At 47.5% G+C, this 16,437-nt stretch overlaps 1 protein-coding gene across 1 annotated transcript in view; it reads left to right on the forward strand.

The window, feature by feature from the left end:
• The window catches only part of LOC144125529 (hemocytin-like), a 95,968-nt gene that overhangs the window by 13,494 nt on the left and 66,037 nt on the right, over positions 1–16,437 (forward strand). Inside the window, exons 13-29 of the mRNA XM_077659012.1 lie at positions 931–1,101; positions 1,664–1,889; positions 3,260–3,484; positions 4,313–4,438; positions 4,885–5,123; positions 6,738–6,919; positions 7,454–7,728; positions 8,900–9,030; positions 9,913–10,219; positions 11,055–11,407; positions 12,849–13,604; positions 13,920–13,952; positions 14,346–14,420; positions 14,962–15,042; positions 15,642–15,725; positions 15,948–16,031; positions 16,185–16,265. Of these exons, the coding sequence (XP_077515138.1) occupies positions 931–1,101; positions 1,664–1,889; positions 3,260–3,484; positions 4,313–4,438; positions 4,885–5,123; positions 6,738–6,919; positions 7,454–7,728; positions 8,900–9,030; positions 9,913–10,219; positions 11,055–11,407; positions 12,849–13,604; positions 13,920–13,952; positions 14,346–14,420; positions 14,962–15,042; positions 15,642–15,725; positions 15,948–16,031; positions 16,185–16,265 (3,429 nt within the window). The remainder of the gene's footprint in view (positions 1–930; positions 1,102–1,663; positions 1,890–3,259; positions 3,485–4,312; positions 4,439–4,884; positions 5,124–6,737; positions 6,920–7,453; positions 7,729–8,899; positions 9,031–9,912; positions 10,220–11,054; positions 11,408–12,848; positions 13,605–13,919; positions 13,953–14,345; positions 14,421–14,961; positions 15,043–15,641; positions 15,726–15,947; positions 16,032–16,184; positions 16,266–16,437) is intronic.

Here is a 16,437-nt window from a genome sequence, read left to right on the forward strand (position 1 = left end):
AGGCCCGTATATATTCCGAGTTTGTGTCATAATCTGGCACAGCGGCCATACCTGATGTGTCAAAACGCCGGAAGTGGATGTGATGGTTCGTATGCAGCGAAAAGGGTCCAAGTATTCTGACCGGTGACGTCAAACACATAGCGGACCATGCGTTGCGGCAACCGCAACGCAGTGACATCCTGCCGCCGTTCGCAGTCACAATCGAACCGACATCTGCTTCCGGCGTTTCGACCAATCAGGTGTGGCCGCTGCGGCAGATTATGACGCTTTTTATTATGACACAAACTAGGAATACGGCCCCTACTTGGAACTTTATTTTTTCTAGAATGGGGTCTTGGCCAGGCAGAAAAAGGTTCCGCTTTCTTCCTCACACCGCGTATAGAACTCGAATAGACGTCAGCCTTCGAATCATTCAAAGCGAACATTTCCTTTCTATATTTTCAGCTGCGCTTTCTCAGAAAGAAACCTGTTAAAAAAATCGGGATGAGGTAATCATTGCTCACTGTTTCTGTTTCGGTCTACCACTGCGACTTACTAAGAGTTGTCCCACTGCTTGTATTTTAAATGCCGTGTCATTCCGCGGGCCTTGCCAAGAAATCTTTCTTCCCATTTTTGCTGGACTACATGGCAATAATAAAAATATGTGTAAAAACACCTCGCAGAAGAAGAGCACGGAAGAGTCGACATACACAGCGCGCTTTCCTTGCCTTGATTCTAATCTCTGCTTTTCACCAAGTTCTCGTGTCATCAGCTAGCCGCACTACAGACTGTTACCATGGCGGCACTGCATTGTACTCTCAGAGTTTGAACCCTCTCGAACTACCATAGCTGGCACTTCCCTGGGCACCGTTCTCATTACAGTCGGGCGGCGTAGAAGGGTGTCCGCGGTAGAGGTCCGTTTGTACATCGTCAGTGTTTGACGTCACGCAGAGTGTCATCAGCTGGTGGATCCGGAGCCCTACCACAAGGCCTGCCTGCACCAGACGTGCTCGTGCGAAGGGGCCCTCAGCGACTGCGTGTGCCCTTCCCTGGCCGAGTACGCGGCCGAGTGTGCCAGGAAGGGACGCCTCACCGAGTGGCGCCGTCACATACCTCTCTGCCGTAAGTTCGCAAACAGCCGTGATTCCTTCGTCTTTTTTTTTTGAAAGCGAAATTTATTGCCCCTGGGCATAAAGCCTTGCTTTCAACGGAAATTGTAAAAAAAAAGAGATTTGAGCGTAGGAGCATTGAACACAATCGGCAACAGTGTTCAGATTCCTTAAGATAAGGGAACTTTGAACTCTTAGTCTTGCTGATAATAGCTCTTGTTCTTGGTTGGTACCTATACTTGCCTCACAAGCTGTGCATGAGTGGCACGATTTGCCATAGACGACGTTTTTAGCCATCGGAGTAGGGCCACCTGCTTGTTACGCGGGGCGAAAGCTCTGCTCGTCTTTTTAGTTCCACATGACTCAGTCAGATTTCGTGCGGTGCTCACTTGTGCACTTGTGGTGTGTGCGCGCGTCACCTCGCTATTCACTCATAATAAATAACAGGCTAAAAATTTCCTCAGGTCACTGGGTCCCTCTGACTGAAGAATTAAAATTTCGGCTCATGTTGATTTGTAACCCAGGCGCAGTGCCTTTGCCCTACTGAGTCCTGCAACCTGACGTTCTTCTTAAAGGTGCCACCTGTCCCAGCGACATGAGGTGGACCGAGTGCGCCCGACAAAAGAGCTGCTTCGAAGTGGCGCTCGGCGACCTGGCGAACTCGTCGTGCGTGGAAGGCTGCGTCTGCAAGGACGGATATGAGAAGGACAAACTCTGTCTTCCCGTGGACTACTGCCCCTGCCTCCACGAGCATAAACAGTTCCTGCCGGGCAGCATGCAGAAGAGGGACGGTCAGCTCTGGTAAGACCCCGTTGTGAGGATAGGCTCGGAAGTTCATTCTATAAGCCGTAGGTATGCAGGTAGCTAGGTAGGTAAACTATAATGGTTAAAATCAGAGGAATGGTTCTTAAGGCTTGTGGGTGGGGTCCTCATTCCAGGGCTCCACTCCCGTACACCATACATACAGGTGTGACATGCATGAAACATAAAGTGCATACCTTACCGAATAAAAATAGATGAGATGAAAATAAAGGCACAAAAAGCCATGTCCTGAGAATAGATCCTGAGATAGCAGCATTGCTGGCATAACAATTCTGCTGAAATGTCAGCGTCACACTTGCCGAGTATTTTGTGATTCACGAACTATTATGTGCTCAAGACTAATTCTTGTTCCAGATTCGTCAGACTGGACTTCTTTTCAGCGTTCTGCTCCTTAAGGGTGAAACCTCGTGAACTACTAGCGGTGAACGCGAACTTTTTCAGTGTCGTTTCACATCTCTTCATGAATTATACTGTGTTATAAAGCTAGGTAATTGGTTAGAAGAATATTTTAACGCGGCAGCGCTAAGGAGCTCGTGTCGCAGAAAAGCCGGTGTCATCGGCGTCTTTGACCGTGAACGAAAAATGGCGCATCTCGGTGGACACCTGAACCGCGCCGTAAGGGAAGGGATTTTAACGCGACAGCGTTAAGGATTGATTGATTGATGGAGTGATTGATTAATTTATGGTTTGATTGATTTATTGATTGATTTTTCCTTCCTTTACGGCGCGATCCGGGTGTCCAGAGAGAAATGTGAGACAGGCGTCATTTCCTTTCCTTAAAAGCAATTCTTCATTTCATTTTCCTTCCCTTACGGCCCGGTTCGGGTGTCTGCCGAGATATGTGAGACAGCCGTCCTTTCCTTAAATTGTCCAACGGGCCACGCGTCGCACCGAACGGACGATGGCGTTCCGTGGACTCCTTGGCAACGCTGCGACACGCTGTCGCGTCTCACTCTTAAAGACGAAGCTTAAGCGTCCTCCAATTTTTTTTTAAATGAACGATCCGCGTGTTTAAGCAGTGAAAATAAGACCGATCTATGGAGCCTCGTGACACATTTCTTAACGTCCTTCTCACTTATGCGTTTGATTTATATATGACGGGTAAGTGCCCACAAATAATTAAGGCATTGTCCTTTTTGTAAAGGACTGTATCTAAAATGCTCAAACACGTGCAAAGCAAATGCCCCTAATCAAACAGTATAGATAAACCAGTCTAGTCATAACGGACAGCACCAGCACACGCAAACAATCAATGTGTGTTCTGAAGGCAGACACGTTTTTAACAAAACGGACGCCTTCGTCATTCATTTGCGTCTCTAATTCCTTTCGGCCCATGCTGCCTCGTGCAGCGAATGCGACAACGGCGAGTGGGACTGCTCCGACGATGAGGAGGGGGGTCGTCAGCCTGACTCTCCGGCGCCCAGCATCTTCGAGGAGGGCCCGCCCCCGCAGAAGTGCGCCCACGACGAGAACTCCGAGTACACCGAGTGCCTGGACGCCTGTCCCCTGACCTGCGATAACATCAACGCCGCCGTGTCGTGCGGAGCCAGCGAGCAGTGCCGTCCGGGATGTCGGTAAGGCAACGAGCGTCTGCACTCACTCACTCACTCACTCACTCACTCACTCACTCACTCACTCACTCACTCACTCACTCACTCACTCACTCGCTCACTCACTCACTCACTCACTCACTCACTCACTCACTCACTCACTCACTCACTCACTCACTCAATCAATCAATCAATCAATCAATCAATCAATCAATCAATCAATCAATCAATCAATCAATCAATCAATCAATCAATCAATCAATCAATCGATCGGACGAATGAACGAATGAACGTACGAACAGATGGAAAAACGGGCCGCTGCGCGACCGTATTCTTTCTTTTACATCTTCCACAGACGCAAGTAACTAGCCTGCATGTGTTTGTTATCAAGAAAAGCTTTTTAGTGCACATGGAGTTCTCAAAGTCTGCGATTTTTTGAAAGTCGGTTCATCTGACGGGTGCAGTTATCAAGATGCATTGAAAGCACTTATTGATTTTTTTCGACAGCTTTGTTTTGTTTCCTTGGTGTTAAGGCGCAGAATGGAAGACCTGGTAATAATTAATGCTTGATTATTCGCTATCTGTCCTTATGTGGGATTACGGAATACAGTATACAACTTTTTCGACTCGACCACTGTGGAACACGTCGTCCTTTAAGATTTGAAAAAGAACGGCAGATTTGGCGAATTGGCATGCTTTCGTAATTTTCCAACAGCGCTTGAGAACAAGGGCAAAGAGCGAGAGGGGACACACACACGGCGCGGGGCTTCACACAGAATTGTCTCTAACTTTTGGCTAAGGCGCACGAGTTCGTGGTTGCTCTAAGTTTTAACACCGTTCTCGCTCCCGCAGGTGCAAGCTGGGATTTGTGCTGCAGCCCTCGACCAACAGCTGCGTCCCCCAGAGCGAATGCGGCTGCAAGCACGGCGGCAAGCTCTTTCCTCCGGGCTCGGAAATCCAGAGAGACTGCAACAAGTGGTAGGTGATTGGCAAACCAATGTTAACACTGCTTGAATCTGTGACGTCGCGAACGCGAGGTAGGCTGTTTACAGAAACTATAACGTGCGTATTCTTGCAGTGGCTCGTGTAGTCTCTCACTGTTTGCACCGGGGGCACTAGAACGCATGTTGTGTTTGTTGTTTTTGAAAATCCTGCGGCTGAGTTTTACAGGTTCTCGAAAATAATAAACTGGCGCAGTTGATCCTTCTTTGACATGTCTGAAATTATTCTTTGTTTAGTGCTCCGTCCGCACATGTTTGTCCTCTGTATCTATATTGGGATTTTTTCTTGTCTCAATCTCACGAAGTTCAAGGGGCACTCAAACCTCATGCTTTTTTCGTTTTGATTCGAGAGCCCTCGTTTTTTCCAGCATGTAGCTGGTCATCTCATCTAATAAATTTCCTTGTGACTCTTCCACCGGACAGCACGTGCAGTGCAGGCCTGTGGGACTGTGACAAGAAGGACTGCCCGGGTGTGTGCACAGTCTGGGGGGAGTCCCACTTCAACTCCTTCGACGGACACATTTACGACTTCCGCTCAGACTGCGAGCTCATGCTCGCCAAGGGAAGGCTGGCCGATGGCGACCACTTCGAAGTGACCGTGCAGAACGTACCGTGCTCCACGGGAGACAACGTCTGCAAGAGAACTGCCAGGATCGTCTCCCGTGAGTTGCGACAAGGCGTACAACTTCGGAAAAATTTCGGGTCTCTTGAAGGCCTTGATAGAGGAAAAACCTCTTTTTGTCGAATTTCACCCCTGCTGGGTTATTAAAAGGTGGTTAAACTTCGTAATTACCTTTTAAGGGAAGTATTGAGCATCGATGGTTCTGATTACAAGCAAAAATACAATGACATATACAAGGCGCGGTTCCGGTATTCAGGCGCATATTCGTCCTGCGAATCTTTGGTGGTAATGAAGGGCAGTCTTAAGCCTAGATTGAATAAATTTGTGAGTTTACTTGTGTGAAAAAAGAGGTTAGTAAAACGCCATGCTGCTAGCTGCCTGCAACAAAATATCACATAGACTACTTTAAAAAGTAAATGCGAATTTAGGTAAGTTTTCCAGCCTATGCGTTTGTTTTAAGTTCGTAACTGTGCCACGTTTATTCGAACATAGCGTGTCACGCCATGCATGGTTTTTTGCCCCCTGGTGTGCTGCTGTTTGTGAGCTTTTTTTCCATTCGAGTTTGTTTCTACCGCACGATTCTTGCAACAGGCGGCAAATAAAAGCGTGAAGATATACACTACATATTCTTCATTAGTTCTCCTGGTGTAACTGCCAAGAAAACAGATAAGAGAAAGGTATAACTGTATATTACTGGAATCCCTACCAGAAAATGTTACCCTCGGTAACAACCTTGTCACCGAGATGCAATTTCTGATGAAGGCGCTACTGAATAATGGGCATATGGATTATAATATAGTAAGAATCTTGTTGACTACGAAAAGTATCGATGATTTTTGAATTACCAAGTACACTTAAAGCGGATGAGAGGAAGACAGAAAAATCTAAGCTATAAAAGGGGGGGGGGATATTTTTCGTTGCTATGTTGGCAGAAATACCGCCATGCATGCCTCTAACAACGAACCCGTTCGGGGCAATGCTAACAGGAAGTTCCTTATATTTACCTCTCTAAAACTGGAGAGACATTTGCTGGCTTTGACACGTTACTTTCAAGGCACCTTGCTGAATATCATTGTTAAATCTCTTCAATGCAGCAGTAGTATATTACTATCGTAGAAGAGGCAGTCAGAATAAAAAAGGATACGAGAACTTTCATTAAGCGTAACTTGTGGCCATTTCGTTCTTAGGAGACGTCGAAACATATTGTCGGACATCTTCGACGTCATGACAGATGATGTGGCACAGCGTCAGAGCTTGTGAAGTGAGAAAACTCAAGTTAAACATTAGGCACGACACTCAAGAGTTATGCACTGATGTGAAGATTTCTTGCTTGACGTAATAGGAATAAATTTATTATAAAAACAAAGCCTGAAGCCGTTGGTTAAGAAAAAGGAGTAGCGGTGTATATAAAGAGGTAATATCACGTGATTACAAGAATTTAGGTTGTGAGCAAATTCTAAGGAAGACGAAATCGTGCAGTGAAGCAAAGTAACTCGAGTAGCGTCGCAGGATAGCAATAAAAGGGATAAAATGCGATGCCGAAGCACTAAGTGCGTAAGTGAAATGCGCAACACAATTTCTGAGTGCACTATTTTAGAGCTACTTGCCGGAACTTACTTAAGTGTACATTTGTCCGGGTTTGTTCACTTTCTAGGCGGAAAAGAGTTGCTCACCTTAGGCGCCTCTAAGACTCTTCCCGTCGTAAGATTCGGACCCGGCTACCTGCTCCGGGAGACCACCCTGCACGTGACAGTGTTCACCGATGTCGGCCTCGTCGTGCAGTGGGACAAGGGGACGACAGTGTCTTTAGCCCTGCAGCCTGCTTGGAGAGGAAGGGTAAGAATGCCGTCCATGCCACTAGCACCGTTTGAACTAGCACGGTGTGGCAGCCTGTTTACGATGGCGATATTAAGCATTTGGCGACCGTTTAGAACTCGGTGCACATTCTTTTTATTCACGCTTTGTAGCTTGCTATGCTAAGTAGCATCACAGCTAGTTGACAAAAGCTTCCAAGCTCATTTTGTCTAAAGCTGCGCACTTTTAGCAGCATTTGGGTAGTAGAAACCCTAGCGAGAGCAGATCAAAGGGATAAGTCAGATAGAAACGTAAACATGCAAAATAAAAACGGTGTAGTTTAACAGGGTGTCCTCTGTAGTATGTTGCTGCAGCAGTGGCTTTTAGTTACACCAGTGACAGGCTGAAGGTCAGGCTGAAGCTTGCCTCGCCATTAGCTTGACACCCGCTGCAGATATCATTTGCTGCCTTGCCTAAGCCTTTAGTCGTTGCAAGTCGTCCAATTCAATGATCTTTTTCAACGGATGACAGCAAATGCATTCTCTTTCCCGTTGACGTCTGGGCCTGTCTTGGCAGGTGAAAGGACTGTGCGGTAACTTCGACGGCGACCAGACGAATGACTTCCAGACGCCCTCAGGCGGCGTCGCGGAAGGCGACGCGAGAGTCTTCGGGGACGCTTGGAAGCTGCAGGACGCATGCCGGAACAACTTCACGCTCGTCGGTGAGGGCCATGAAGTGTGCGAACACAGACCGCACCGCACAGCTTGGGCCACGCAACGCTGTGAGGTGCTCAGGTCGCCCCTCTTCGAGCCCTGCCACACCGAGGTGGACGTCGAGCCTTACCTCGAGAGGTATACTCTGCATCCCGCACAATCTTTTGGTTCTTGAAACTGTGCCACAACAGCCATGTAAAATATGAGCAAAGGCATGAAAGCTTGATGGACGCCTTCTTAAAATTCTGAGGATTATTGTAATTTATGACACTGAATTTGTACCGCAACTGCGAGTTTTACACTAATTCTCAGTTCGCAAGGGACTATAGCTTACAGTGCGTATAGATGCAACCATTTTTTTGTAGGAAAGAAAGGATTAGAGATTGACACCTTCCTTCTAAAAAAAAAAAAAAACAGCCGAGCTGGCTACGTCTTGCTAGGCAGTTATCTATATTGCAGGACTCAATTTTTCTGATTTTTTTTTTCTGATAAAGTTAGGCATCGTGAAGTCATCACGGTAACGTGCATAGTCAGCATTGTGCACATCTGTGTTGGCCACAGTTTGGTATGAGAAAAAGTGAAAATTAAGTGGAAAAATGTTTTATTAACTTAGTTGAAAATTTTAAATGAACTATTCGGCCATAAGCCAAAATTTACCCAAGCAGCACAGGACATCGGCTCAATATTGCAACAGGATGGTCCCATCCTGGTCCTTTGTAGGGCCGGCCTTTGCCAATACGGCTCCAATGTTGGGCCAATTACTTGTGCTGCTTGGGTAAATTTCAAGGCGTTTAGGTCGGCTATAGCGAACCGGCATAGAGTGTCGTCTGGCCGATATAAACATGATTTGCTCAAAGCACTTGAATAAATAAACATGCTAAAGCAGCTCTGTTTGCGATGCTACGAGAAAAGTTTGGAGCCGACCACAATAAAGCGTGAATGAGCGATAACAACTTCTAGAGAAAAGATCAGAACATAATAAATATGTAAATATCATATCACTATTTGCCATTAATCTCGCTACTAATCGCTGCCATCCCATGCTCATACACTTTCGCCGGAAATGTTTCGAGGCACCTTTCGTTATGTTAGCACTTGGCCATCACAACGTTTGTTCCTAGCCCTCACCAGGGTATTTAAGGAAATAAAATGAAATAAAATCAAATAATGGTATCAAGGAAGAAAACTACTTTGTTTAGACTAAAAGTGTATGTTGGGCTGACGGACGAGGGCTACTCCGAACGCGTTCAGAATGCGCTTTCCATCCTCCTCGTGCAACCCCTCCTTCCATCCTCTTCCTGCTTCTCAGGTGCGTTCAAGACGTGTGCGGCTGCGACTCGGGCGGCGACTGCGAGTGCCTGTGCACCAACATCGCGGCCTATGCCCACGAGTGCAGCGCGCAGGGCATTCACATCAAGTGGCGATCGCAGTCACTTTGCCGTGAGTGCACCTGCTTTCCATTTTTCGCTGCGTCTAAAGACATTCTACATCACGTAATTAGGAAGGCATGAAACCGAACTGAATCCTTTTAGACAAAACTACTCGTCTGCACTGTTATGAATGTTCTTCCGCAACTAAGTGCATTGCATGCAGTTTCTAGGTTGCAAAGTCTTGCTATTTTTAGGCCCATTTTTTTTTTTTAGAACATGTCTTAGGCTTTTCCGTCGCGTGGTAAGACGACAATACCTGCTGGGGTCAATTTCATATACGGTGAAGACCTGCTGAGTTCAGCTTTCTGTCCTGTAAAAGTATTTACACTGCGCGGGGAAGGTAAATATTTTGAGGGTGGTAACGGCGGTGAAAAACTAATTTTTAGAAAGTGTGATTGGGAGACCAGTCCTCATGGGCAGGGTTCTCTGTCTAGAACTCCGATAGCTTCTACTATCTTGTGGGCTGGCCGGCGCAATCAGGCATTGCTGATCGCCCAGGCTAGAGCTAGACAGAGGAGCTTACCAAGAGGTGGTGGTAGACGGGTTGGGCAATAAGGTGGTAAATCACTTATTCTCATAAGAGCCGCCGCGGTGGCTGAGTGGTTATGGCTCTCGGCTGCTGGCCCGAAAGACGCGGGTTCGATCCCGTCCGCGGCGGTCGAATGTCGATGGAGGCGAAATTCTAGAGGCCCTTGTACTGTGCGATGTCAGTGCACGTTAAAAAACCCCAGGTGATCGAAAATTCCGGAGCCCTTCACTAAGGCGTCTTTCATAGCCTGAGTTGCATTGGGACGTTAAACCATCATAAACCATAAACCATAAACTTATTCTCATAAGGACGAAGCTGTCAAATCTTTCTCTCTATTTCCTGGGGTTCTCTTTTGCCCGACAGCCATCCAGTGCGACGCCGAGTGCTCCGAATACGATGCTTGCATCCCTGGCTGCCCGCCGAGGACATGCGAGACTCTGGGCGCTCCTGTGGGCGAGCAAGGGCCGGTGTGCGACACCAGCACTGCGCCATGCATCGAGGGCTGCAAGCCTAAGCCTTGTCCAGAGGGCTTTGTTTACGACAACGAGCGCGACATGAACTGTGTGCCCGAGGCTCAGTGTCGGGTGCCCTGCAAGGAGATCAACGGCCGTGTATACCTAGAGGGCGAGCGCATCGAGGACTCCAGGATAGCGGAGCCTTGCGAGTCATGGTAGGTTGCACTGTCTTTTTGTTGTGATAGGACATATTTATCATGTATATATTAGCCCCTCTCTATTGTCGACACTGTCGCTCATCACAACAATTTTTATTCTCCTCGATCTGCTTCTACCACTGTGTAGAGTAGCAGGTTCTGTATTTAGAGCTCAGTTCTACCTTTTCTTCTTTCTCTAGAAAAAGCAACAAACTCTCTCTCTCTCGACTAGTTTTCGTGCCTGATTTCCGTGTTTGGAAAGGCCAAAAACCAATTATTATTATTATTATTATTAAAGGGGAAAGGAAACTGAAAGGACTTTTACCGGATCCTGGGAAAGCCGGAGTAGAGGCCTCTTGGCCGTTTGACTTTTGTTCTTTGACGACAGCAGGTGGGCTTTGTGCAGCGTGTGATTAGATTTTTCATGCTTTTAGGACATATAGTTAGTTACAGGCTGATCACTTTACCTTCCAACTTCGGAATACCAGCTCGGTTTTTCGTCCAAGTTCCCACTATAGTGCTCAAAAGATATCTTCGTGCTGGAACAGTTTTCTCGCTATGGAGGCAACTAAAACATCTCTTGGAGTACTCTTTCTAGCATAGCCAATTACTTTCTAAATGAAAAGAAGACAGGCCTATAAGCCTACTTAAGAACGGTGTCTGATTAGTCCCCAATTGGTCCCGGTTGAGGCCCAGCTTATCAGCAAGGACTGCCTTCTTCATTACAGCTCGCCAGACTGAGTGCTGGCGTGCTCAAACGTACGATGGCCTTTTCAGATGCAAACGCCAGTACCAAGAAGCTTCGTTATTTCACGTGGAGCTCACTGCAGGTTACCTCTTGCTTTTGTCGTAGCTTCTGCCGTCGCGGAAGCATTGTGTGCACTGGTCATCCGTGCCCCAACACTGAGCCACCCACCGCCGTCGGATGCACCGCGAGCGGCTGGACGCCGTGGCTGAACCCTGCGGCTCGGGCATCCGGAGACTTCGCCTTGCTGGCAGACCGCCGCTTCGCCTCCGAGTACGGCGCGTACTGCGGCCCCGCCCAGGTCGTCAACATCGAGTGCCGCGTCGTGGCCACGGGACAGGATCTGGCAGAAGCGGGACAGATGGCGAGCTGCGAGCTGCCGCGAGGATTGGCTTGCTACCACAGGTACCAGGCGGGCGGTGCTTGCTTCGACTACGAAGTGCGCCTACTCTGCGACTGCGGTGAGTAATACGAAATTCAGCGTAATTATTCACGGCTACAACTTCTATTAGATGTCAGGAAACAAGACTGCGCTCGCGATAGATGTACGCTTCTTGCGTAGCCATGAAAACTTCAGGTTTACTTTTTGATTTTACGTTGTGTCCTTACTGGAGGCTCATGGTGTTATTTACAGCGAAGTGGTGGTGGTGGTAGTGGTTTTATTAAAAATAATAGTAAAAAGGAAGGAAAAGATTTTTGCTAGCCCCGGCATCTGCCATCGATACTGAAGCACCTGAGCTGGGGCAGCGGAAATAAAGGACAGCAGGCAGAATGGAGAAATGAAATGAAAGAGGTGAGGGGACAGGAATAGAGGACAAGGGGAGAAGTAATATGTACAAACTATTTACACAATAAGTAATGTGTCCAGGTTGTGCGCGTGATTAGTTCAGTTTAGAGGAATTAAATCACACACGCGCACAGCACTGTGTAGGTTACAACTGGAGTGGGGCGTCCAGCTATTAATCGTTCAAGGTAGAACTCGCGGAGCGTTCGGTCACTACGTGTAACTACCTGACGGAGAACAGACGGGACGTCAAGCCCGTGTGTTCGAGGAATGCACAGAGGCTCACAAAAGTTCGCTCACGAGTGCGCGCACTGCCCTGCGGCCACAATAGCGTCTTGATGGAGTCTGGTAGTATGCCCTGCGCCCTATAGGCCGCGAGCATATCGCGACGAGCATCGGCGAACGCGGAGCAGCGAAGGAGCAGATGTTCTAGTGTTTCCACTGCACCGCATCCGTCACACACATCACTCGTCGCGATTCCGTGACGCACCCGTCGTTGCCCGGGCCAGTGCAAATTGTCTGTCCAGTCTACGTAGAGTTAAGGCGCCGCACTGTCATAGTAACAAAAGAAAATAAGCGCATTCCCGTACCGTGCGCATAAGGTGCACAGGCTTTTCTGTCTACCAGCGCCACACTTTTATATTTTTAGACATCAGAGGCTGTCTAAAAATTCTCGGCAAGCCAGTGCTCTTCTGAACTTAACCGAATGCGCCGAGTCTATGACGCCGAAATGTCTTGGGCTCGGGAAGCCAGCCGCTCTTCCTAACTGACCAGCAAGCTAGCTCCTGCCCGCGTGACTCCCTCGCTCCAGAAATCCATCATTCGTGTCCTCCATTATTCACTCTTCCTCCGCTGTTTATAACCTTCGTGGCACTTTCCTACTGACCAACAGTCTCTGTACGTTTCCACATCTGTATACCTACGCAGCCCCTGCTCTAGTGTGGGGCGGAATTGTTGCTGCGGCATGTGTAGAAAGACATACAATTGTTATTTTAAATTCTCTTTCATCCTCCGTAAATAGTGCGTTTTGTATAACACTGACACAAGCACTGTAGAGAGGACTGATTGAGCCTTAACTGTACCCTGCGTTTCTTCCCCCCTTTTTTTTCCTTTTCTAGACTCGCAGACGGTTCCTGCAAGACCGACAACATTAGCTGAAACTATTGTAACTGTCGCACCTACAGGAAGCGGTGAAACCACGGTAACCGGCATTAAGACCAGACCGGCTGAAACAACGGTTACCAGCAGGCCGTCAACGACACCGATAACTTTGAATGAAGCTACGGAAACTGTCATACCGACAGGAACCGGTGAAACCGCGGTAACCGGCATGCCGACCACAACGGCTGAAACCACGGTTACTAGCAGGCCATCAACAACGGCTGCAAGCACAACCGAGGAGGAATGCTCAGAATGTACAGATGCAAAAACCGCCGGAACTACTGCCGTCTTTGGCACCACTAACGCGGGTGACGTCACCCCGTCCACCACTCCGCCTACGACAACTACCCGAACCGAAGGCCCTACGGACTACGTGCGCGACGCCACACCCACTCCGGGAGTCCCCATACCAGGTCCTCCGGGTCCCTGCGTTTCTCACTGGACCGAATTCTACAACATCGACAGCCCGGAGATCGACGACGGCGACGTGGAAGCTCTGAAGGACATCCAGGAGCTGTTCCCCGTATGCGAGGGGCTCAGAATCGCAGACGTGGAGTGTATGGCCAACATTGGAGAGAACATGACCGACTACCGCAGCACGGGGGACGTGGGTGTCAAGTGTTCGAAGGGCACCGGCTTGGTTTGTCTCAACTGGCTCCAGGCTCCGGGAAAGAAGTGCCACGACTATGCCATCAGGTTCTTCTGCGAATGCGGTACGTAGAGTAATTCATGCTTCATTACAGCAGTGTCATCACCGCGAAATCGATTAAAAGGATGGGGTATTGAAGACCAGTATCAAAAGGGATCAGCGCGGTTACAAAACATATGCATCCCCAAGCTTTCTTGGTAGTGCTCAAGACTTCACAAGAATGTAAAACTTAGTCGTGTTGGAGGCCTGAAAAGACTGTAAAAACAAAGAAAGTAAAAAGTTAAATCGCATGAGAACCCGCTTGAGTATTACATGCCAATTCGCAGCACACACTATTTGGTAGCAGCATAGATTTTACATGTGTTCCTCTGCTTTGCAGATACACAACACGAGGAGACAACACGCGTTCATGGTAGGTCTTATTTATTGTTCTACACCTACCACACAGTGATTTGCGGGAGACATGAGGCCTTATATGATTACTTTCATTACGCTTTGCTTGTAGTAGCTTGTTTGCGACGTACAATGAGTGTAGTCGTAAATGTTTCATTGCACAGACGTCGATCACGGATTCCATGTCATTTTTCCGATGTGTCATCGGAAAAAATCAGAACACTCTTACTTGTTCTAGAGCCGTGCGATTTGACGTAAGAAAATATTGCAGAATATGGGAGCGTAGTCGCACGGCACAAAATGGCTGATCTGATCTGGCACAAAGAAAAAAATAATAGCGCATACAGTTGTTACAAATTGGCACTTGATGTTAGTAACATCACTAGCAACTGACGTGTTGCTTACTACGCAGAGTTAACCTCCACCCCTCCGTTCGCTACGGAAACTGAACCATCAGCGGAAACGAGCACACCGAGCTACATCACAGGTGATGAACAATTTTTGCAAACGTTATTCGCCTAAAAGCCTTGTTAATATGGTTGTTGTCGATGATGAAGAAGTGTGAAGGACGCGCTGAGCTTCTTTCCTCTCTGTAGTCCATATCTTCGCACGTGTTTCAAGTTTTGTTTCGGGAGTCAGCGAAGTAAGAAGATGCTGACGAAGGAATGTAAGAGTTCTGATGGAAGCCGCTGTTTATGATACATCGCTTACGTCGCTGATGGCTGCGATGGCTACCTCCACGACTTGCAAGGGCTCGTTAGCATTCTTGACGGAGTCTATATTCTTCAAACGACTTATTTTAACGCAGACTGAATATGTCATCAGGCTCAATCAAATCATTAGGCGATGTAGATGACCAGCCCTTCCCTAAACTTTTCACTATCACAATAAGAGGACAGACATCAAAATGAAACACACTGTAGGCAGCCTCAGTTTACCTCTCGGCCTCTATTTCACTCGTTTCTCTTAGCCAAGTTGTTTCCGTCTTTTGAAAGTTTTCAATATATATTATCGGCCAACTTTTACAGATCATACGGAGGTTCACGTTACAGTGCCATTCGTCACTGAAGGCGGATCATCAGGGGAGACAGAAACATCGTTCACAACAGGTGACAGTCCTTTACGATATTTTGTATTTTATAAGGTGATGAACTAAGAAACGACCACTGCCGTGCAAGAGGCTGTTAAGCACAGTTGTTTGCCCGTGAGCACGCTTTAAAGGTAGCGTTGCGACGGACGTTACAACATTGGGGTGGTCGTCTAGTGATGGAGCGAAACCAACTGGAGAATGCTGCTGTCAACATAACACCCGTGTCAGCTGATTTCATCCGGAGCTGTCTATGGAAACTACTGCTTCAAAAATGCGCGTTTTTTTCTTATTATGACTGAACGAAGCGCACCGGAGACTGAATGAGTAGAAGATGCTGGGAGCACTTAAAGTTATTGATTTTTTTGCTAAAAAAGCCGCCACGGAACACTATAGTTGTTCAACATGTAAGATGAAACCTACGGTTCTCACTTGTACATGACAAAATTAGCAAAATAAGCAGTGAGGTTAACACACGCTACTCATGCGATTGCGTCTATGGAAATACGTATCGACGGGGAAATTTTTAGAACGCCCATCATTAGTCTGATGGAGTCGACGCTCTCAAAGAAATTTTAGGAGCCTTACTGATATTGACGCTTATTGTTACAACTGCTATAGGTCACGTGGAGGTGGACGTCACTACTCCATTTGCCACCGAAGGCGAGCCTTCGACAGAAACGACAGATTCGTATGTCACTACAGGTGACTATAAATTTTGTATTTTTGTATAAGCAGCGATGCTGCGTGAAGTGACGCATGCGAAATTGAACAGCGCAACCAAGTAAGCTCAGCTGAGTACGGTGTTCAGCACAGGGCTGAACAAAGCTAACTTTGTGTAACTTGGGGACCACCAATCAATCGATATTTGTAACCACCCACAATGTCACTAATAAAATTCCAAATATGATTCTGACCTCTTGGCAGATCACACGAGAATCGACACCACATCTCCATTTGCCACTGAAGGAAGGCCTTCGACGACGGAAGAGACGAGTTATGTCACTACAGGTGACTGCAAACCTTTGCTTAGATTACTTAATACACTTAAAAGCCAGTTATTTTATCTAGTTCTGCTTTCAGCATGATCGCGGTCTTCGAGGATGATATACGATTGAAGACGAGTGAACATTCCGTCGACTCATGTATGAATGCATTACGCAGGTCAAACGTTCGACGTCACTGGTGGATTCACCACCGAAGGCAGGCCGTTGGTTGAAACGACGACCACATATTTCACTACAGGTGAGGACGATTTCTGGTGAAGTTGCTATACCTCAGCGCTTCTGGGTGGCAAAAGAAACTGTTTGGTGACACCGTCTTGTTAATAGCCACAAAATGGCAGCTACCGTCACCATGGCGAAAATTCAGTGCGCGTACCCAGTGTTATCATCATCGCCACAGACACCACTGCAGT

The sequence above is a fragment of the Amblyomma americanum genome, chromosome 3, assembly GCF_052857255.1.
Source record: "Amblyomma americanum isolate KBUSLIRL-KWMA chromosome 3, ASM5285725v1, whole genome shotgun sequence".
In the NCBI taxonomy this organism is placed as follows: Eukaryota; Metazoa; Arthropoda; class Arachnida; order Ixodida; family Ixodidae; genus Amblyomma; species Amblyomma americanum.